At 42.5% G+C, this 23681-nt stretch overlaps 1 protein-coding gene and 1 long non-coding RNA gene across 2 annotated transcripts; one reads left to right on the forward strand and one right to left on the reverse strand.

Moving 5' to 3' along the window:
• Positions 1-1715: 1715 nt before the first annotated feature.
• On the reverse strand, positions 1716-15913 carry LOC144039334 (sine oculis-binding protein homolog). The gene is made up of 7 exons (XM_077552557.1): positions 15631-15913; positions 11780-11909; positions 11404-11598; positions 10466-10617; positions 8477-8572; positions 6495-8405; positions 1716-4047 (listed from the first exon to the last, which is right to left on the reverse strand). Exons 1-6 carry the CDS (start codon positions 15721-15723, stop codon positions 6498-6500), a joined length of 2574 nt encoding a protein of 857 aa, XP_077408683.1. The 5' UTR covers positions 15724-15913; the 3' UTR covers positions 1716-4047; positions 6495-6497.
• Positions 15914-20208: 4295 nt separating this feature from the next.
• Positions 20209-21706, forward strand: LOC144039547 (uncharacterized). The gene is made up of 2 exons (XR_013289480.1): positions 20209-20353; positions 21431-21706. It is a non-coding gene; the product is annotated as an uncharacterized LOC144039547 (long non-coding RNA).
• Positions 21707-23681: the final 1975 nt, after the last annotated feature.

Consider the following 23681-nt stretch of genomic DNA (forward strand, 5'->3'; position numbering starts at 1 on the left):
GTCAGCCATGGTCCAAACACCTGGTATGTAAATTACGTCTATGTGTCACGATAACACAACTTTATCCAGCCATCCAGCCATTGTCTGATGACTTTATTTTTTATTTTTTTTATCTTAAAATTACATGATGATGCTAATTTAAAAAAATACATTTTACTCTAAAATAGTTCCCTGGTGTTTCAATAATAGATAGCTTTTGGCAAACACCCCTTCGATCAAGAATCAAACATATTCTTGCAGTTGTGGTCCAACTACCTATCAAATAACTCAATTTACTTAAAATAATTTCCTCCATTGAAATAAATTGAGATGTTATTATTCTTTTCCAACCCCCCAAAAACATCCCAATTTTTTGTAACGTCGGAAAATTGCACTATGTTGTAAAATATAAATATATAAACCTACTAAAACATAAAACAAGAAAGTCTAAATAAATTAAGTGGTTTATAAAGTGTAATTAAGCAGGAAGTCACAGACGTATGTTGATGCGCATTGAGGAGACGCGGCCTAGTTGAGTCACATTAAGAGCTGGAATCATGTGGGTTGACATTTACTTGGTTAGTTAGTGAGGTTTTTTTTTCATTTTGTATTAGCGTTTTTGACTGTTTTCCCATTCACTAAACTAAAAGTGCTTTAGCTCAGCCTCCCCCCCCCCTTTTTTTTGCACTATAGCAGCAAAGCAACATCTGAACTTGCTTGTCACTTCACTCTGTACACTATTATATTGTGTTTTTGATTAGTTTCTAATCAAATTTCCTAAATTGGAGCATTTCTGACATCAGGCTGCTTGCTTCTCATGTGGTAGCAGAGTGTGGTGGACAACATGTGAGCTACCTTAAAGATAACAAAAGCATTTTTGTTGCACCTGGACACACCGCCAAACACAAACTGCCACTACCACTCCGAAACTCTATGGAACAATCAATAAGTGCTGTTTCTAATCTCACTTTGACGGTATCACTTGTGGATGCAGAATTTCATTGGAGTCTACTTTCTTCTTTTCATTTGCAACACTACTTCTTGCTTTTATTTAGAAAGTTCCGCTAGAGCTCTGTTTTATTTTAGCTCACTTGTCATCCGACTTCCCCAATTTACACATACATTATTATTAGCAAGTGTTTTTTGAGGACTTGAGCCCGCTAGTTTTGTTCATCCATCCTGCCCATCGATGTTGTTCCCCCATGTCGGGATACACTTGCACCCTCCAATCGCCCACATATGCACCCCCCCCCCCCCGCCCTAGGCCGGAATTCCTGTCCCCTTATCTCATCAATCTGTTTCAAAGCCTCGACTCACTGACTTTGAGTATTTGTGGAATGCTGATGCGCAGCCTCGCAGACATGCTGCTGCAGCTAAAAATAGACTTTTTAGAAACTAAGATTCCGGCTGGCATACCCAACCCGAATTACTTAATTATGTAAACACACGTTAAAGATTCGGACAGAAATAAATGAAAAGTTGTTGCTCTTAGAATAACCTTTATTTAACTTTGCAAAGAGTTCAAATACAAACAACCTGTGATATCTATTCAGTGGGCTAAATGTGTTATAGCAAAAAAAAAGTGTGGCACTAAAGTACTTTTTATCCAAATTCCAGTAAGCACACACATAAAGTATAACGGCATAAAAAACAGCTAATAGTTAAAATGTGCAACAAAATCAGTAATGGCAGTCATTTATTTGACTTTTTTTTTAATCCTATGATGTGAGAATAGAGGTGTTTTTTTTTTTTTTTTTGTAGTGACTCACATAAATTGTTGTCCAAGTCCCCTGGCCAGCCAAGGATGACTTCCAGTAATAACGGCATGAACTGTGGTGGTGAGAGTGGCGGCTGGAATGAATGGGGCTGGGGGTGACGTGGGTTCGCCACAGCGGGCACGCTTACGCTTGGACGAGCACACATAAGTGGATGTAGTTCTGGAATGATGGCACAGGTGGGGGGGTCACATTTGGACATGGTTATTCTAACTGATAAGTTGGCGCCTTTAACCATCAAATAGGACTAGACACTTATGTCTTTTTTTTTCATGTGCTTTATCAGTGGACAAGTAAAAAATAATGGCTTAGCAGAAAATCCTTTTGGCATTTAATGTCAGTCTGATGGCGTTATTAACGTTCTTGGTGCTGTCTCAAACAAACAGGCAGCGGAATATTTCCAAAGCGTACACTGCTCTCTAGTGGAGATGCAGTATACCATACAGGAGTTGAATATTTTAGACTTAGACGGTGACAGATTTTTAATGAGTACCACATTGGATTTGAAAAAAATTAAGATTGTAGACTTCTAGGTTTACATCATTTTGTGGCAGTGTATAAAGACAAAATCATAAAATCCTGTCACGGTCTGACAGAGGTGGCAAATCCAGGTTCAGAAAGTAAAAACCCTGCCACAGTTTAGCTTTAGCTCCAGGTGCTAGCTAGCTAGATCTGTGGCTAGCTCTTATGGTGCTCGTTTACTTGCTAGGGAGCTAGCTAGCTAGCTAGCATCAATAGCAAACTGTGGCAGGGTTTTTACTTTCTGGACCTGGAATGCCACCTCTGCGATCTGAATATATTTAGACTTCACTTTATGAACAGAAAGTCTAATGGCTTCACAAATCAGAAATATGTGACCTTGAGATTAAGAACTGACAAATAAAACTCACAAGTCTCATACATAAGTTATTATAACTAGGAAAAAAAGAGTGTTGGACATAAAGTAGCATCTAGCTGGATAAAATCACAGGATGTGTTCCCAAAAGAGGGAACTGTAATACTGATCGCTGTATAGCACAGCATTTGATGGTTGAATATAACACCACACGTGGTAATAATTACAGTACAAGCCTGTTATTTGCTGGAATCATCTGATAAGTGCCTTTTTTTTAAGGCAGAATCTATAGCTCACTTGTACAGTTTGTTCCGTTAGGACGTTCTTTGTGAGTAGAAAACAAAAAACAAAACTTGTTTGATTGATTGATTGTTTTTCGAATGCATTACTTGGCTGCAACCAGCAGAGGCGCTGTTGATTCAGTCTCAAGTAATTTGCCGTCAAAAGAAGTACAGCATGACGTCATCTGTGGGAAGTTGAACAACATGTGCACAACTCCTGTTGGTAGGATTATTCTGCTCCCTACATAAAATTCATTAACAAAAAATATTTCATCTGTTGTCGATAAAGGAAATGTCGATGGGTGGGGTCTTTAAACAACATTTATGGACTAGCATCAGTAGGCAATCCCTTTTATAATCTTATATTTCATAAGTTTTTTTGTATACATTATTTTACAGGAATCTAGTTTTGACATCTTGTCACACTGCTCAGTCATCAATCTTAACCCCAAAATGTGTCTGTGATGATTTAAAAAAAAATCTCACCCCCTCCCTTGGTGAATACCTTACAGCTCAAATGTTAGTGTATTTAGATTGGGCAGGGAGATGGAGGAGAGAAGGTTATCCTATATTTCGAGCTGTCGGTCAAAAAAAATAAAACCCTCCTCCTGAAGTCGGAGCCCCCGTCGACCAGGTAACCCAAAACCTGGATCGGGGAGTCCGTGTGGTATAAGGGGAGAGGAACAATGTGGCTCTTTGTGCAAGCTGGGCAGAGAAAACAAGCCGTTTCCCCTGGAAAGAGATCATGTTCAGGCTCCATCTGAGAAGACCACACAAGGCTGATCAGTGCCCTGTCTGCTGAGCGGAGCAAGGAAGAGGGCGAGGAGGGGGTTGAGGAAGATGAGTGCACAAACATCAACACACTTTAGGGGATCGTCTGACAAGATGTGAAAAGATGGTCCGTATCAAACAGTCTTTGGACACAACAGAACACACTAGCCTGTGACACTTCTTTTGGTCCTAAATGTGTGATTGTGTTGTGCCCCCCCCCTCTACGTGGACTTCACGCGGCCATCTGGGCTTTCTGCTTTGGCACCCTACTGGTCCACAGTTCAGGCATCACTGGTGGGCTGTGGCGAGCAGGCGGGAAGGTGTTAGCACTGGCGCCGTCCACACGAGGGCGGGGTACTGAATCTGGCACTGCCATACTGTGTTGAACAGGGGTGCTGTTCATCCACTGGGAAGGAAAAAACAGAAGATGAGGAGGATAAGATGTAAGAGATCCTTTAAACATATCACGTTTATTTACTCACCCATGTCATATAAACTTTTTGAGTCTACTCGACACTACCGATAACTTACACAATCAAACCAAGAACATCTGGCCTGTCTCTCTCTCTCACACACACACACACACACACACACACACACACACACGTGCGTATTAAATGCCAACAGGCACGCACTCATGTGAAGGCAGTGTTCTGTACTCCCTCTGTCTCATTGCGTTTTAGTTTCAAAAGCTCAGCGAATACTCAAGTGGTGGGTTCAGATTACACAAGCCTATAAAATATCCCAAATAAACGCAAGGAAATTTAGACAGAAAAAGCAACCGTTTCCTGAGTCCATATCCTCAAGTCGGCTGCCATTTCTGTCAGAGTGAGAGATATTTTAAAAGACGTCCAGCCAGAAAAGACAATGAGGGAGGACGGTAATGCTGCTCTCAGAGCACAGAGGTGGCGAGCTAAAGCCATTCACGTAGGGCAGCAGCCAGCTCTCGTTACACACAACGCCGGGCCATAAATCCGTCTGCACGACACAAGCAGCACACTGTGATTTCATATGTATCGGTTACTAGGGGAACACTTGAAACCACAACAAATGACAACACTCACTTTTAGTGAAAGGGAATCTGGCAATACAAGTGCCAAAAACATTATTTCAAAAGACAACGGTTTGCGTACTGTCTGCCAATGGCATCCGAAAATACTTTTTTTTTTAAAGTTGACTGTTGACCTTTTGAGGGACAACGCAGCGGAAAAGCAGAGCAGTTGAAATTAAAAACCATGTCTGAAATATCAGCGGATTAATCTCAGGACATACAGTGAAACGGTAACATGATCTCATGATGGCACGTTACCAGTGGGCGAGGACGGACGGATGGTGTTACAGCCGCTTGACTACCAACTCGATGAGTGAAATAAAGAGAGCCCTTTGATAGGTCCAAAGTAAGGAGGCTGTTCTGCTATACTTAACATCTGGTTGGCAACGGACAGCAGTTGCGAGTGCAGACAGGGAAGACGATGATAGGAGAGCGCTAGAGTCAACCAAGCTAGGGTGTCACTATGACGTGCATAATTGAATTACTCTGGTTTTGTCCATATGTTTTGTAAAGAAACCCCAGAGCTGTATTCCAGCTGGGTCTTACAGTAGTACCTTGTAAGCCTTTCTGACAATCATCTGCTTCTACGTTGACTTTAAAACATATTTGCTGTGTCTTAAGGCCTCGATAGACCAAGCCGACGTCAGCCTAATGTGACAGACTCCTAAAAAGGATGGAAATACACACCGCAACAAACAGAAACTGATGCCAGAGCTTCGGCGCATACATGAGCTGTAATACCCCTCCATACCATCGGTGGCGGTAGTCACTCTTCCTCATTGTTGGAAAAAGGCAACCAGAAAGCTTTGTAGGGAGCGGGACATAAAAACATAACGCATACCGCTTTCTTTTTCTCAATGTATTCCCACGTGAAGCACACCCTTTAGGCTCTTTACAGACTATCCTGTAATATAAAAGTAAATTCTAACTTGTATATGCATTTACGTCACCATGTCTTGCCATTGTTTGGCTTTCATCACTCGATCGACATGCCCTTTAACGGTAATGTAATACGATGACGGTCTCTCTTGGACCATAAGTGATGAATTCATCTTCTCGATCTGTCCAGACAAACATCATAATTATGTCCAAATGCGAAGGGTGATAAGCAGTGATTTGCTAGCTAACAGCCAATAAGAGTGATCAAATGCCACAATGGTCCGACAACCGATTTCCGATGTCAGATTGGTGTATCGAGGCTTGTAGTTTGACTTCACTGTCATTATTAATGAAGCTTGCGCGATCAACAATTTGTGCACTGCAAACCGTCCAGGATAAAAATATATATGTTATACTGTACTTAGTTCAGCCAAAGGGATCCTAGCAGGCAACTAAAGCATTGTGACTGTCAGGTTGTCGAAAGTGATCGCCTTTCAAAGTGACTCTCACTACCCGTGCCCTTCACCTCCTTCCCCTGTTGTAACCTTAGAGCACTAAAGAGTGCCAGGTAACCAGGATTCTCTCTGTTTGGCGCCATGCTGTTTAGTGACCATGTGCATGTGAAACCTGTGATTCAGTTTCTCCTATGGGAGTCTGTGCACACACTTTCCGGTGCTTGGTCAAATGATATTTGGTATAATTGGTGGTTTTTAATTCCTAACATGGCATGTCACTTGGGAAAAGGTTACCAAGTATTATAATGCAATGCGATTTATAAAACCAATAGCAAATATACAGTAGTTAGCCCACTTTTCTTGCCATTCCTTGAGTAGTTAATTTATTTTCCAAATCTTGGGACTTGTGACATGCACCAAATTGAGCATATTAAGTGTTCTCTCTGGCCTGGAACTGTCATCTCTTACCTCTTATTTGTTTTGATCACGGATTCGTAGGCATCTCCTCTTCAGAGCTGGCTCCATGTCTCCAGCACTGGGCATGTTAGCAGGGCTCCTTAAGCTACCCTTGTCCCTGAGTTTGGGCAAGAGTAGTGGGGTGGTGGCCCCACCTGTCTTTAGTGCAGTAGGTAGAGCATAGGCGTGGTCCTCATCTGGCAAGTGGGGGTCTTCTCCTGCATCTCTAACTCCTGCCAAAGGCTCTTCTGTCTGATTGACTGGGCCCTCGACCCGTACAGAGCAGACAACTGAGCACTTGTTTTCTTTTATAGATTCCAGCTCAGTTAATGCAGGATCTGTGGGTGCGGGTCCTCTCTGGGGTAAGGGTGAGCCCGGGTTGGTCATGGATAGCACTGAGGAAATCCCATTAGGACCATGATTCTGAGATTTCAGGATAGGACCCATGGCATCATATGGGTGGTTATTCACTGTAGGGCTTTGTGGAGTGTGTGCAGGTGAGATATGGCTGTCCTGATGTTGGTATACAGTGTCATGTGAAGGGGGCTGTGGTGGTGGACTGGGTCTAAAGGTGTCATGGAGCCCTGATTTGGCACCCTGCACAGACTCCTCTGAGAAGTCCACTACTGCCTTGACATTGGGTTCCAGCTTCACTTGGGTTCTCTGTAGAACCCTTTGTATGACTTGTCGTTCCGAGTGCTGTTGTTGTTTATAGTCTGTCAGTCCGTCTGAGCTGCGTGTTGAGGAGGGTGATGTGCTGTACTGCGCCCTGGGGGACAATGTCCCACTGTGGCACGTTGGTGATGGGGATGAGAAAGGCCTCTCTGATTTAACCCAACCTATGTCCTTGGAATTGAGGTCACTGGGTGAAGGCAAGTTTCTACTCAATCTGTGGCTTAGCAATTGGCTGTTCCCTTCAGGGTTCCCGGGAGATGGGAACCTTGAGGGTATGGATCTACATCTGTCTGTTCCCTCTGGCACATGCTGTATAACACCAGTGTGATTTGGGGTTTGTAGATTTGTTTTGGGAGGTACTGGAATTGGTATTGGAATGGGTATTGGGACAGGTAGAGGAACAATAATGGGGTACGGTACTAGGACAGTGGGCTGGGGTAGGAGAGGACTAAAGGAAGGAATACCAAAGTTCATTAAGTGAGGCATTGGCACAGGGCCTCTGGGTAACATATGTGGAGGAGAGTGTAAGCCAGGGAAGTAGGGCCGAGGGAGAGGATGCATCAAACCTGGGGGGTTAATGGAGGAAGAAGTCGGAGGCTGCAGGTGTGGAGATTGAAAAGGTCTGTGGATAGGACTGGAAGAAGGACCAGGGGGTCTTGGATGGTGGGCATTAGCAAGGGGGCTTCTGAGGCCCTGAGCATAAAGAGGAGGTCTAATGAAGGGCATTTGCATTTGGGGAATTTGCGGATGTTCTAGTGGGTGTCGTGGAAGAGGAGGAGGATTAAGTGTAGTGTGAGGTGGCACCTCTACAGCAGGCAGAGGTGGAGGAGGTTGGATGGGCCTGTCCAGAGTCCTCTGCCCAGTGACAGGAACCTTAGAAGATGATGATGATTCTGATGGGGATGTGGAGGATGATTCTGACGATCCCAGAATTGGTGTAGGGCCCTTGGGAGATATGTTTCTTTGTTGTGCTTCGCCTGTGCTACTACCGTTGTTCCAAGACTCGGGCGTGAGAAGCTTTTGCCCAACAATATTTTGGTCTGATCTCCCCTCTTGGCCAGCTCTAGCAGGGCTGGAGCATGTAAGGGCCGCTCGAGCTTCTCTGTAGAACACATCCATCTTATACTGATTCAGGCATTTGGTGCTGCAAAACTGGAGCCGCTCTTCACCAGATCCAAAATCCAAGTATTCTTTGGTGTGACGGACATGTTTACACCAATCACACACCTGTAACACAGGAGAGAGAGACTGTGGAGGGTCACAAACGTGATCCATCACCTAATTACCTGTGTAGAACTGTTTATTAAGTATCGTCTTACTCTAACATTGCTGTTTATCTTCATTACCAGCCTGGGTGAGTCCTCTGGATGGGGGTGCTGGGGGGATCTCTCTCCATGGAGGTCCTCATCTCTGGCCTAATTGGTAAAAACCACAATATGAAACATTGACATTGAATCAATGTCAAGCAGTTAAGCAAACTTGAGCTCACACATGTGATGGATTAGCTTGAAACGTAGTACTGTATTTGCTTGAAAATGCACTATAGAATCAATCTTTGGACAGCAAATCAAATTTGAAGAAGTGCATAAAAGGATCTGCCTTGTCATAAATGGCATCAAACCCTAAAGGTCAGTCCAACAAAGGGAAATCGCTATGTTGTGAAATGGATACGCATATACAACCTAGTGGAGAGAGTGGAGATGCAACTGATGTATTGTCATATTAATGTTGCCAATATTAATTTGGGAATTTGTCTTGATTTGTGTAAGCTGATCTTTTGTGGATCCGAGTGCTTCCCCGGCCCACCGAGTCGTGTTGAGTTACGACACATGAGGCAGCTGAAGGTAAGGTATGCACTGAAAGTGGACACCTCGCCCCCAGGCCTCCTGGCCTTCTTCTCAGACAAGCAGCAACAAGTCAACCGCACCGCTTCCCTTCCCGCCTCTGAAAACGTAGAGGGCTTGTTGCACGCAGTCTGCTCAGACAGCTGTTTTGTCCTGACACTCTTGTGACCGAACCCATCACAGTATAGACAACAGCGATGGCGAAAGCGGATATCGTTGCACGTCACCCCGTACCTCTAGATGGTATATCCATGTCTTAATGGAAGGTGACAAATCATGCCGTGTGCATCCGAGCGGTCCCTCATAGTGGTTGTTGTGGTCTTTCCCCAACACCGAAGCCGCTCTAGTGCCTGACCCCCCCTCCATTAACGGGAAACTGATACTAAGCAACCTGGATAAACTTTGACCCCCATCACCATATTTTTTTCAAACAAAAATTCCTAGTAACTGGGTTTTATGGGAGACCTTTTCAATCATTCAATTCAATTTTGGTTTTGTGTCCTAACCAAGACACCCATTAGAAAAATCTCATCACACAAGCCCGAACAAAAATGTCACAAAAAGTATGATTACTGAAATACCATAAAATCATGTGTAATAATATGCACCCACATTTACTTGTTCTGCTTGTCACTATACTTACTGTATGTCACTAAATAAATAGATGAACAAAAATATATTTGTGATTAATACATAATGCTTTTTGTACAAATGAATTGAAATTCAATTATTTCCCACAGCACCCCTGATGATTTGTCAAGGCACCCGAAAGTGCCATGGTACACTGCTTAGGGCAACAAACTTAACAGTAAATGGCAGAGGTGGGCGCATCAATGAATTTTGAGCGTCCGTCATTCATCAACAGTCGCGACCCCCTTCCGTTATCGTCAATCCGTCAATATTATAAGTCGAACCGCATTGTAATAATCAATCTGTCATTTGTCAAAACTCAATGAAATTGGCGTCATTAACGGATTGATGAATAGATTGACAGATTGGCGATTACATGAAAAGACAAAAACTCACTTCCGGCAATGCTTTTAGGTTTTTCGAAGTTTCCTGTCATACATCAGTTGTCAACAAAACTGGTGTCCGTCATTGATGAATTGACCGACCTTATATCAATATGGACGTAATTCCCACCTCTGGTAAATGGTAGGCTCAGTTATTAATAAAGTTGTATTTCTATGGCAGTGATGTACCCCAAATTTGTATATCCAGTATGTCCAAACCCACTGTATCTGAGGCAGTATTAAAGTTCCAATAACAGCCATTAATATTCCATAAAATTAGTATGAGTGTGCTTTCTGGTGCCGTGTGTTGACGTATTCGTACAACGGTGCACAAACTAGTTCATGGCTGGCCATACGTATAACCTTGAAACCTTGTATGTTAGCATAGCATAACTTTCAGCTATGTCACAATAACTTGCATTCACAGTCAATAAGTTCTGCCACTGCTCACCTTATTGCGCTTGAAGTAGGCCCGTCTGCAAGCGGCGAAACACTTCTCACTGCAGAAGCTCTTGAGCTCGGAACCCATGCATAGAGAGTAGCGCTTAACACCTTCCTTCTGGCACCAAACGCACACTATCTGCACATTCTGTACGTCGTCCACTGCAGGTGAAGAAGAAACTGCGGTCAAACCAGTGGAATTTGACAAACTCAGACTTAACAGAAGTTTTTTTTTTTTTTTTTTTTTAATCATATACTGCTTTTTAGAACCAACTGAAGCGATTCTTTAGAGAAGCTGTAAAAGACAAGGTATGTTTTAATTTAAAATCTTACATTGCCACATTAAAAATGGGAACTAGAAATGCATACTACAGTCTATCCTACCTGGAATCCTCCAATTATTCATCCATCCATCCATCCATTTTCTTAACCGCTTTTCCTCACAAGGGTCGCGGGGGGCGCTGGAGCCTATCCCAGCTTGGCTTCGGGCAGTAGGCGGGGTACACCCTGAACTGGTTGCCAGCCAATCGCAGGGCACACAGAGACGAACAACCATACTCACAATCACACCTATGGACAATTTGGAGTGTTCAATTAACCTGCCATGCATGTCTTTGGAATGTGGGAGGAAACCGGAGTACCCGGAGAAAACCCACGCAAGCACGGGGAGAACATGCAAGCTCTACCCAGGAAGGCCGAAGCCCGGACTCGATCTCACGTCCTCTGCACTGGGAGGCGGATGTGCTAACCAGTCAACCACCGTGCCGCCCCTCCTCCAATTATTCATGATTCAAATTAACATAGCGAGAATTAGCTCAAATGTGGTTTTAATGGGCAGCATGGTGGTGGGTGGCCCCCAACTCTTACCCAGAGTTACCTAAAGAATTAGCGGTATGGTAGATAGATGCATGGATGGTGATTTTAATAACACTCTCTATAGATTGCTACCTGCTGATGGCTTTATGAGCGGTACAATAACGGGCGCACTCTTGTGCTCCTTGGGCGCGCTTGAGGAGGTACTTGTCGAAGAGGAGGAAGAGGAAGACGAGGGTACGCTGAATGACTCCCTCTCCGCGCTCTTCATAGCGAGGACCGAGTGACTGACTTTGCTGTCCACGCTTTTGGATTTTGGCAAAGAGTTTTCTGAAAGACATACCAAAATGTATGCACCATCAAGGGATTCTATCAACTTTAAAAGGAGGTGGATCATGAATGAAAGATGAGAAGACGCTATAAATTTGAGTGACTACATGTCAGTATAACCTGCAGAACCTGTCGGCAAAGTTTTCACCGTGTATTCTAACAGTGAGGCAACTGCCCTTACCTTTCAACACGGATACATGCTGGCGCCTCTCCCTGTAGTTCCTGATCTCGTTGGCCTCGGCGTCTCGGAGATCGACTTTGTCGTAGCCGTACCAGCCCAGGAGCTCGTTCATGGTGCTTTCGGCAAAAGTCTACATGGGACAAATAGGAAAAGAAGTGACGGATTGGAATTGTTTTTATATGTATATAGTAAGAGCCACAAATAGGATATTGTTTATATCGTGGGTTGTGGTGGAACTTTTTATCCTACGCTAAACATAATCAGACCTTACTACCTCGAATGAATGAGAGGGATTCTTTCTCAGCTCCAGCCCGGTTAGAGAACTGAATCTGAGCACAGTGGAGTTCAGTATGACGCTTTTTCCATGATGTATTCATGTTGTTTACCCTTGCTAAATCTGAGACGGAAAGGTTTAAAACCCGACACCAGTGTGAGATCTATGAATCATCCTTTGTTTATCTCATCTAATTAGAAAAAAGCGGGAGAAAAGAAATCTGTTCCCTACAGATGTGTGGTCCCCCCTCTTTTTTTTTTATTACGACCAGATGAAAAAAAAATCAAAACACAAAGGTCCCTCTTTATCCACCCACCTCTCTCTGTGGTTTTGGAAGAACCGGATTGGAGGGGAAATCTGATCCGGAATGGGCAGAAATCAGAGTGGGACACCCAACACCGCAGCGAGGTCCCACGCTTCTCGGAAATGCCCCGCTTCTCTTCCCTTCGCCCAGCTCCCCTCCGCCCCCCTTCTGGCCCTTCACATCCATCCTCCCCATGTTCACCATCCTCCCCTCCACCCCGACACCTTCCAGCCCTGACACCCGACCCGGCCTGGCCTCTCGGGTTTCACCCTTTTCCAGCACAGCCAGTCTGCTGCGGCGGCGTTGAAGCGCCGTAGTACCGACTACACATTCTTTCCCTTCCCTTCGTTTTCCTCACTCCGACCTCTGCTCTGAACCGGGGCCCTCAAAGAAATGGATCCCTCCCTTGACTTGCTCACTTTCTGCTGTGTATGTGTGTGAGTAAGAGCAAGCAGTATCATATCCAGCTAAATATGCCTAACGATGATTAAAGTCAAGTATCCGGTGTCTGGTGCTGCGCTCTGGGCCTGACGTGGAGGGAGTAGGTTCGAATGCGGTGTTGAAACAGATGTATTACAGAGACAACACTGGGCCGGACCTCAGCGGACTGAGAAATCAGCTCTCCTGCCTTGCAGTGTGTGACCCGCTTTCCATCTTACCTCTGTTAGCTCAAGCTTTCTACACATATACTCAATTGGCAGATTCTTAGAGTCAACAGATTGTATTGATTTCAGCCTACCCGGACCTTTACAAATAACAGTATAGTTGGGGTCAATTTCAATCCCTTAAGGTACAAGTCAACCTTACACTCTCTGTCAATGTGGTGTTACCATCAAATGTACACATTCTCTCCCGGTGACATTTGACTTTTCACCTCTCCAGTCGTATCACACTGTACTTGCTCCGGGAAAAAATGTACAAACGGTGACCCTTAAGTCGAGTGATTAGCCCGCTGGGGTTCATGAGTGTAGATTGCGCCCGAGGGACAGAAGTTGACCCTCACAAGTACACCTATTTCTGACGCCGTGTGGGATATTATTGGATTCTAATGATGCTGTTTGTAGCCGTTCTATGACCCAAGATGTTATGAGCTAAATTCTTGAGTGACTGTAGCTCTATCACTGACTGTGTTGGGTTAATTGTTGCACTCAAAGTTGAGATTTAGCTAAACTATTGTTGGACAGTTTTTGGATTTGTCCGTCTTCAATTCCGCTCATCCGGGGTAGGGTCACGGGGGCAGCAGCTTTAGCAGGGAAGCCCAGACTTCCCTCTCCCCAGCCACTTCACCCAGCTCCTCCGACGGGATCCCAAGGCGTTCCCAGGCCAGCCGAGAGACGTAGTCTCTCCAGCGTGTCCTGGGTCGTCCCCGGGGCCTCCCGCCGGTAGGACATGCCCGGAACACCTCCCCAAGGAGGGGTCCAGGAGGCATCCGAACCAGATGCCCGAGCCACCTCAACTGGTTCCTCTCAACGTAGTTTTTGGATTCAAAGGATTCAACGTTCACTGTGGCTTTTGTCCAAGGTAACTGTTTGTAGGACCACAACTGCTTTCTAGTAACCAGAGTCATTTGTTTGCTTGTTTCTAAAACCAAGACAAGTGACAGAAATTGACATTTACTCTACCCTAATTCCTGACAGTTTATAGTTTTTTATTGGACTCCAATGTCGCTGTTTGTACATTTTCTTGGACTCACAGATATGGGGTCCCTTAGTAGGGATTGCACAATGAGGCGTCGTACCTCGGGCCCCATTACTGACAGTGTCGGGTTTAATTATTAACTCCCAAAGTGACTGTTTGCACCTTTTTATATTGGGAACAAAAAAAGTAAACTGACCAACAGAAATGCATTTTTGCCACACCCCCTATTTCTGACAGTGTGAGAGGACTGTTATTGGATTCCAAAAATTTGAGCTTTTTCTAGGACCAAAAGTTAAGTGTAGAGTCTACCTTAAAGACACCATTTCAGACTGACTAATTATAACACTGGAGTGTAAAGGTTTGTATTTTTATTTTTTTCTAGACCAATGTGGTATATTACTGTAGATTCTCCCTTAAATGACAGAAATGGTGCTTTACTGTCCCCTATTCTGATAGACTATACCTTGGACTACCTACTGAAAACTGTTTGCGCATTTTCTTGGACCCCCCCCAAAAAAAGTGTTCCCAAGATGTAAAAGCCACTTGCCAAAGGTATAATTCCAGTGGCAGATCACTGTACTTTTGTGTCAATGTGTATACAACTCTTGACGTTCATTCAACAGTTTTGTCCGTCCACCCTTCCCACACAGTTGTTTGTGTTTCTTTCTGGCAGTTGAGACAAACATCTGCTTTGTGAGAGTGACAGGCCGTATCCTAAACCACAGCGAGAGTCGCGTCCAAAGCCAACAAACCGGGGCCGACCCTGAGAGCCAACCGGGGCAAGCTTTACATCAAGCGAGGATAGTATTTCGCATGTTTTGATTAAAATTAGGGGAACTCGTAACACGACACCTCCCTTGGATATCAAAACTCCAGTCCAAACCACTTACAGAAAAAAAAAGAGCACATTTCCTCCCCGTGCTGCCAGAATCATCCCCTCCTTCATGAAAAAAACTTCGATTTCCCAGGGCAGGCTTGAAGGAGCCTTGGATATCCCTTACCAACACTCTCAAATAACCAATGTCCGAACCCAAACAAAGAAAACAATCCGTGGATAAGTTTCCATGCAATAATGTGTGCATAATGGTGGGAGGGAATTGCGCCATCTGACTCGTCATTATCAGAACAACGGCAACCTTTGAGGGTGCGAACATCACTAATGTTGAAGTAGCGTTGAAGTCATGTTTGGAAACCCAGCGTGGGGCTGATGTGTGTTATTTGTGGATTATTAATGTCCTAACCTTACCACCCGCCCCCACCCTTCAACTCCAGCGGGGGCAGGGAAGAAGTGACGCACATCTGGATCGCCAGTGGACACAACTGTGTGCATGTCGGGGCCACAGCTGGCCTGACACTGCGTCACAAAAGGGACAACCTACTTTTTCCCCCTTTTTTTCCCTTTATCATCAGATAACATCTGCAGTGTATTTAAAATTTCATGTTTGGTTTAGATTGGTGATGACACTGATTAATATTGACCATTTTATGAAATGAGTTATCTTATCAGTTATGCTCTGTCACATCAAATGAATAAAAAGTACATTCGGCATGTTAGTCCTACTCTGATTTGTGAGTAGTTAACTTAAAATCGGAATAAGGGGTTCTCTATTCAAAGTGACCCATCATCTTTCTCACCTTCATCTCCTGGTTTATTTCCCTCTTTACGGGATGCGCGGGTTTCCTGCTGCGTTTACTTTCTGGCGGTCTCCCGTTCTCCATCTCTGGCATAGTCCCGGTCTGTGGTGGATCCGGTTCGGATCGAAGTCTGATGTGTCAAGTCTTCAGACAAGTTGGGTGGATCAGTGGAGCGGGCCAGAGTGAAAGCTGTCACTCGCGGTGACAGCGGCTGTCATTCCCGAACGTGGAGCTTATCTGGAGCTCCGCACAAAAACAGTGCGCGGGACATGCGTGCGCGCTCCGTGCTGGAGGCTCCACTCACTAGCGAAGCAGCGACGCTCGCTTAGATTTACCGTCGTCAAGCTAGTGTCGATTAGGGAAGGGGTACTTCCGGTTAGCACTGAAAATAAAATGTCCAATTTTAATTTTTTTAATGTGATGGCAAGTAATTTGAGCAATTATTTGATATCATAACACTGTGTTGAATTGTCCAAGAACTAGTACACTTTTTTTTCCCACTCTAGTAAGTAATTTCAACGGCAGCACACTAGTATTGCCGTACTAGTGACATTTTTCCTCCACAAATTTTCGATTTTAAGGCATTTCTGCTCACTAGTAGAACTACATTTTACTAGTTAAGCAATAGTGTGCACTAATTGACATCTGCCCACTACTCGTAGTATGAGTAAGTAAAGTAGAATTTTATACTGTCTCTATACTCTGTAGTAGTAACATGCAGTAACTTATCAAATGGTGCACAATTTTGTCTCATTAACATGTAGTCATTTTACAAATTCACCCTATACTAGTGCTCTGAATTGTCTCACTTGAAGACTGAGGAATTCTAGAACACAAGACTAGAACATCCTCAAACAGCTTCTAAAATTTTATTTAAAAATTCACTAGAAACAAATTCAAGTAAATTTCAAGTATTTTATGTTTCAATAAATAAAATGCAAGAATTAAAACAGTTTATTAAATTTTTTCGTCCATTTATACTTACTAATCATTACTTATAGATGACTTATTAAAACGGTAATTAAAATGAAAAATTCAAGATTTTAATAGGCAGAATTAAGGTGAAAAAATAAAACAATCTAAATAAAGTCAAGTAGTCATTGCTTTTGTCAGACATGGCCATAGTAGTATGCAAAAAAAAAAAGTCTAGGAATTGATTACGGTATAGGGACAGCACATTGGGCGAGGGTTTAGCACGTCTGCATCAAAGTTATGAAATTTGGTGTTCTAAGCTTCATTCAATAAACCATTTAAAAGTCTGTGAGACTTTTGATACGAAAATGAAAGTAATAAACAGCTAATCACAATTACCCCTAAAATATTTTAACAATGGCTCGTTCAAATTTACTGCTGTGCCTTACTCGTTTGTTTTGCTTTTATTTTGAAAGCCAAACGGCCTGCTTCTGGCCAAATTGTGTGTTTTTGACACCGCTGCCCCCTTTTAGGATTGAAGAGGGGAGGGCTTCTGATTTGATGTAACCCAACACCTGGCGCCCGCCCCCCCTGCTTCCCAAATCTCACCAGATACATTTCATAAGGAATGCAAAGACTGTGTTTTATCTGAGGACACAGTACAAACACTGTCTCTTGTCCTAAAATAAGGAAGGAGATGAGAAGGCCGCTGCGGGTTAAACGATACCAGAGGGGGGGGACTTTTTCCACTTGGCCTCCTTTTGATCAGAGCATGTCCAGTGTAAAACACATGAGACGTCCACAAGGTCAAGATGCGTAAAAGGTGAAAGTCAGGTGAAGTCTTGGCCTGTGCGTCTTTACGCATGCAGGAAATTTTGAAGCGAAACATTTGTGCCCTGGTTATTCTGGATGTTTAAAGGCCAGGCTGGGAACTTGCGCCTATCGTGTTTCCCAGTCGGTGAGGAAAAGATGCGGACGATCGAGTTGCATTCGGTAACATAAACATGAGAGTGAAGCGTGTTGTGTTGCTTTAACGGAATTATTTTTACCTGGTTATTTTTGCATGCGCGCTCAGAAATGGGGCTTATACAAGGACGGGGTCCATTTCTGTTCCTTTAGTTACACTAATGTACTCCTCTGGGCGAGTTACTGGACACCATCTGTAATTCTTGTAGAATTAACGTTTAGTGTAAGAAGTAGACAAGTGTACTTGGGTTAAATTGACAGAAAAATCCGGGTTCAGTTAAAGTATCATTCAAAGGGCTAGCGACTAGCATCAACATTTTCTGTACCCTCTTGATTACATGTCAGGCCTCTTCAAATAATGAATACGGTTTGTTTGTTTTGTTTTATATTCTGAAACTTCTCCCTGTGCTTAATAACACTCAATAAAATGTTACTTACAAACATAGCCTGTACAGTTAATTAAGGTTCATTATTCTCAGATGAACTATTTCATGGATGTCAGAAAGATGCAGACATGGCCATGGAGCCTTTTTCTGCCATATGCGGAAGAAGGCCTGATCTGTCCAAAATAGTTCCAACTCTTATACTGTTTTATCCGCCTCCACGATGGAGAGTGGCTTTGCCAATCTGACAATGTGTGACCCGATGGTCTTAACTGGATCCAATTAGATATGTGTGACACTAAAGTGGCCTAGCTCAAGTCACGTATCTAATTATTCGTGACAAATAAGCCAATTAAATTTATTTTTAAAATTATTTTATCCTCTTTAAGTAATATTCATAACCATCAAAAATGTTTAAACATCACATATGATTGTACAGTATATAAAGGTTATATATATGTATATATATTAGAGCTGTCAAATGATTAAATTTTTTAATCACATCTTAGAATTTTGATTGATCACGGTTAATCTTTTTTTTTTTTAATTGCCTACCAAATTTGAAGTGCACCTGTTATGTGTTAATTATTTTGACATTTAATGTGATTATGAGGACGTCTTCAACATTTTTTGATCAACTCCCCACCCTCATCCTCCTCTTTTGCAAATCAGTTAATTACTTGCATAATTTGAAATGGAAAGAAAAATTATTTTCTGTATGTATATATATATATATATATATATATATATATATATATATATATATATATATATATATATATATATATATATACTGCAATACTGTAGATTATTTCCATTTCCTGTGGGAAAAGCTAAAAAAGTAATTTATTTATTTATATGTCAAATGCTCTTAAAGTGTACTTAAAAAAAGGACTTGAGTTGTACTTTTTAGTCAGGGGAGACAGACAGGAAGACAAGCGCTTTCTCCACACTTGCTCAGTCTGCTCTGGTTGGAGGAATCCAGGCAGCATACTCGTGTAAACAGAAATCCGACCCGGTGCGCAGGGTTTGGGTTTCGCCCTCCTCGTAGACCCGCTGATGACACTCGATCCGGCCCTGCTTTGGGAACAGGGGCTTATCTGATGCCTCACAAGAGGGCCCCTCTTTCTCCACATCGCCATAACAGCGCACATCTGGTGCCTCTGCAGGGAACGATGGTCCTTTCGAAGAGAGAAAGAGAAGGGGGGGTGGGTGGGAGGGGGTTGAAGCAGCGAAGCACTGTTTCCTCAACCATCCAATTACACAAATGACAGGGGACGTGGGGCTGTCCAAAGGGGCTAAAGTTTCAGTCCCCTAACATCTGGATTGAGTTAGAGAATGTCCACGGATACATGATAGCAGTGAGTTTACGTTCCCAATTTGGAGGATCTGAAACATCTTGTGGAGCCTGTCCTCAACATGAACAGTAACACACTGTTGTAAGGAGTGGCTTACAGTTACACAAAGTGGCCAATAGGGAGCAATGTCCACCTGATGTGCTGTAAAAAAGTGATTCAATAGTGTGTTTAGTAAAGTTAATTAAACCAAATAAAACACATTTTAATTCATATTTAAAAATAAATAAATGAGAATAATATTAAAAAATAATAAAATATATATGGCTATTGTATGTAAATAGCAGTGATTTTTTTTTTTTGCATATTAACACATTTTAGCGTTTGTACTTTTTTTTAAACTTAATACCAGCGTACATATCTGTTAAGTAGGCCTACAAAGTGTGAGTTTTTTTTTGTCACGTGTGATTACAGAAACATATACATGAAAAACACTCCATAAAGATAAAACAGGAGGCTTACGCCTTCGTTCGTAACCTTGAAATATCGGATGTTGTAAATCGAGGAACTTCCTTGTGTGTATTTTCAATGTTGTCACTTTAGTTATGGCCACTAGATGTCGCTGTTACCATGCTTTTCATGCCCGCATCCAAACACAGGTTTGTTCCCCTCTGTCAATGTTGCTGAAATCGATTAATATATTTTAATTGCTGCAAAGAAACAATAAATAAAGTGGCTCACTAAACTCATTTACCATTCTTTTTTTTTCGAGCATCCTACTACTCTACATAACAAAACCATAACAAAGTAATGACGTCAGTCATGTGCAGTTTCGAGTGAAAAATATTTCCAAAAAGAAAAGAGAAAAAAAGTGTTGTATGCTCAGCTGACTTCCCAATTGTCTCCAAACGTATTCAATGAAACACTTACGTCACTCCAGTCCACCACCTCCTACTGTCCGTGACTGAGGCTGAGCCCCGGTATAAAAAGGTGGCTGGGAAGCAGCTGACACCATTGGGAGCACGAGCATCGACCAAAGGAGGAGGGGAAAAAAAGCATTTGGCCACCTCCTGTACCGCATCCTTCTTTACAACAAAGTTCAACATGTGCAAAATGACCATCGTCCACTTGGGAGTGATTATCTATGCCATTTGTTTATCAACACAGGTAGGCCTGCATTTATATGAACTATATAGTATGTTTGTTTGTTTGTGTGATGTTACATTTATTGCTATCATCTTATGTAGTTGCAGATGTGGAAAAGCCTTTCACAAGACAAAATACAAGAGAAATAGTAATTTGATGACCTGAAAGGAAAAGAACCTGAATTCTAATAATTTTTTTATAATGGTGAATTCATGCCAATTATATGCATAACGATGTCAATTCAAGACGAATTCTATTCTTGCTGCCTTTACACCTGAGACGATGATTCAGATCTCGTGTGACACGCACCCTGTTGGAAATGTGGCGAGAGCATCTAAAGTTACTTTGGGTGTCAAAAGAAACCTGACACACTCGTGCAGGGTAATTGTTCTAAATGGTTGGGAAGACTTTGTAATTAGTTAAAGTATTTATTTATTTTTTTTACATCTGTTGGAATATATTTTGAAATTATTTGAATTGAATTTGAAACAATAATCCTGATACTTTAGCAGAGGGGTGTGGCATCTTTCACTTGTTTCAATTTTTTTTTTTCCAGATACAGTAATAGTTTATTTGAGTTAAAAAAACAACAACAACAACAACAAAAACATGCATGGTAGATGTGTGTGTGTATTAGGGGTTTTCATCCCTCCTATAAAAAAATATTCGATACGTATCTCGATACATGTGGTATTGAAGAACTGTAGATTTCCGAGTAGAACAAATTGATCCGGTTTCGATTCGTCGTGTTTATTAAGATGAAAAAATACATAAAAGCGTCCAAAACTCCGACTATTCACACCAATTAAAATCAAAGAAACAACAAATCACCGGCGACATCAAACCGATTTACGCCTGGCATCTTTCAGAAACGACGATTTGATACGTATCGCGATACATCTGGAGCATTAAGAACTGTCGATTCAAGGACAGATTGAGTTTGGTTAATAAAAAACGTATCTTTATATATATATATATATATATATATATATATATATATATATATATATATATATATATATATATATATATATATATATATATATATGTGTTCGCACTCATATACTGTATGTTAAAAGCGCATATATCTGTCTTCAGGTGGTCTCCCAAAGCACCGCATTCGCCACCACAGCGATGAACTACACAAACAGCACCTCGCCCACCATGGCCACCGACACGTACAGCGGTTCGACCAACCCCGCCTCCACCAACACCGGAGCTGGCCTCTCGCTGCACACCGCCGCCTCTTCCTCCGCCCTGCTCCCCGTCCTCGTCGCGGCGGCCTCTTTCCTGCAGAGCCTCTCTTGAAAGCCCCCCATTCCCCAAAAGAACCCACCCGGTCCGCCAGCCCCGCCCCACACCCCACCCACAACATCATCACAACACTGCACCAGACAAACAAAAATGGATATGTTTTGTCAACATAATCATAATCAATATGTAATCAAGAAATGTCTTTCTGGGGGCGGGACTTCCGGCGGGAGGTGCAGGCCCCCTTTTTGCACGGTATGAAATAACGCACCTGGCTTTTCTAGGGCCTTTTCATTGCCACGCTACAGATGCTCTGTCCTGGGTTCAAAATGTGGACCACTTGGTTTATTGTGTGGCTTCAACCCCACCAGGCTATCAATACTACAATAGCTTTTGGCTCTAAAGTGTAATGCAGTATTTAATAACTGCATGAGCCAAATGAGTTGTTTCCCCTTTTAATTTGGCGCCGCCATCTTAATATTCAAAATGTCAACTGTATGTAGCAATTTGTCTGATGCTGGCCTCGTCCTTTTGGCATTGTCATTTTTAAGAGTCTTTATATGAATACCCATAACCCCCTCAGAACTCCCTCTTTTACAGGCTGACCCGGGAAATGACTGATCACATGGGCTGGGTTAATGTTATTGTTAATGTTTCCCCCTTTACAGCTTCTATTTTGTACAAAAGAAGTCTTGTGTATTATTATGATGTATCAATTATGTACAATAAATTGTTGAAAAAAGAATTTCAGTTTCATTTTTTTGGACCTATTATCAAGTAATTCTTAAAGGGGATGTCAACCTTAAACATGTGACATCACTATTAATTAATATTACATTTCTGGAATATAAATTATGCATCAAAATCCAGCGGTTTTTATTCATCTCAAGGCGCCGCCATTTTGACATTTGCTGGCGACTGAAGATGACATCACGACCCTAACCTGACCAATCACAGCTCACCTGTTTTCTGAAGCTGAGCTGTGATTGGTTATTGTCTGAGACCTGAGTAACTGTGATGTCATTTTCACAAAATGGCTTCCTTCTGATTTAGATCAAAACTGCTGGATTTTGCTGCCTAACTCAATCCACAAACACAATATTAACCAGAATACAGTATTTAGACCGGGGGGCTGAATAGAACATATTATCAAGAATTGTTTTAATTCTTAAAGGGGATGTCAACCTTAAACATGTGACATCACTATTAATTAATATTACATTTCTGGAATATAATTTATGCATCAAAATCCAGCCGTTTTTATTCATCTCAAGGCGCCGCCATTTTGACATTTGCTGGCGACTGAAGATGACATCACGACCCTAACCTGACCAATCGCAGCTCACCTGTTTTCTGAAGCTGAGCTGTGATTGGTTATTGTCTGAGACCTGAGTAACTGTGATGTCATTTTCACAAAATGGCTTCCTTCTGATTTAGATCAAAACTGCTGGATTTTGCTGCCTAATTCAATCCACTAACACAATATTAACCAGAATACAGTATTTAGACCAGGGGGGCTGAATAGAATATATTGTCAAGAATTTTTTGGGGGGTTGACTTCTCCTTCAATGAGTATGCCAGTTTACCAGCGATTTGCTGGCAATCTTTCCAGCGTGCACCCTGCCTCTTGCCCCAAATCAGCTGCAGGTCCTAATGAGGATCAGTGGTATAAAAAAAAAATGGATAGATGGATGACAAATGTCACAGTCCTCCATGCTATTGAATTAGTCAGCGTTATGAGCACAAAATGATGACGCTTCAGCTGCTATGTAGCTGTCTTGGCCATCATTAAAGGGGCTGCCAGTCAGTCTAGACTGGCAGCTGGTGGGCCGTAATGCCAGAGATGGACTCTGCATTCCCTGATACCAGCGCTGATCTCTTTTGGATCAGAGCCAGAGTGCATACTACACTCGCTATGGCATTCTGGGAATACAGGCATAGTCCAAACAAAGTGTCAGGTGCCTTGTACAACGTTATTATGACTTAATTGTGTCACAGCACAAAAAAAAAACCTGTTTTGTCATTGCGTCTGAAGGTCAAATATGTTTGTGACGGACTAGAAGAGAGTTTAAAAAACCTCAGGAGAAAGTCATGTTTG

This window comes from Vanacampus margaritifer, chromosome 19 (assembly GCF_051991255.1).
Source record: "Vanacampus margaritifer isolate UIUO_Vmar chromosome 19, RoL_Vmar_1.0, whole genome shotgun sequence".
In the NCBI taxonomy this organism is placed as follows: domain Eukaryota; kingdom Metazoa; phylum Chordata; class Actinopteri; order Syngnathiformes; family Syngnathidae; genus Vanacampus; species Vanacampus margaritifer.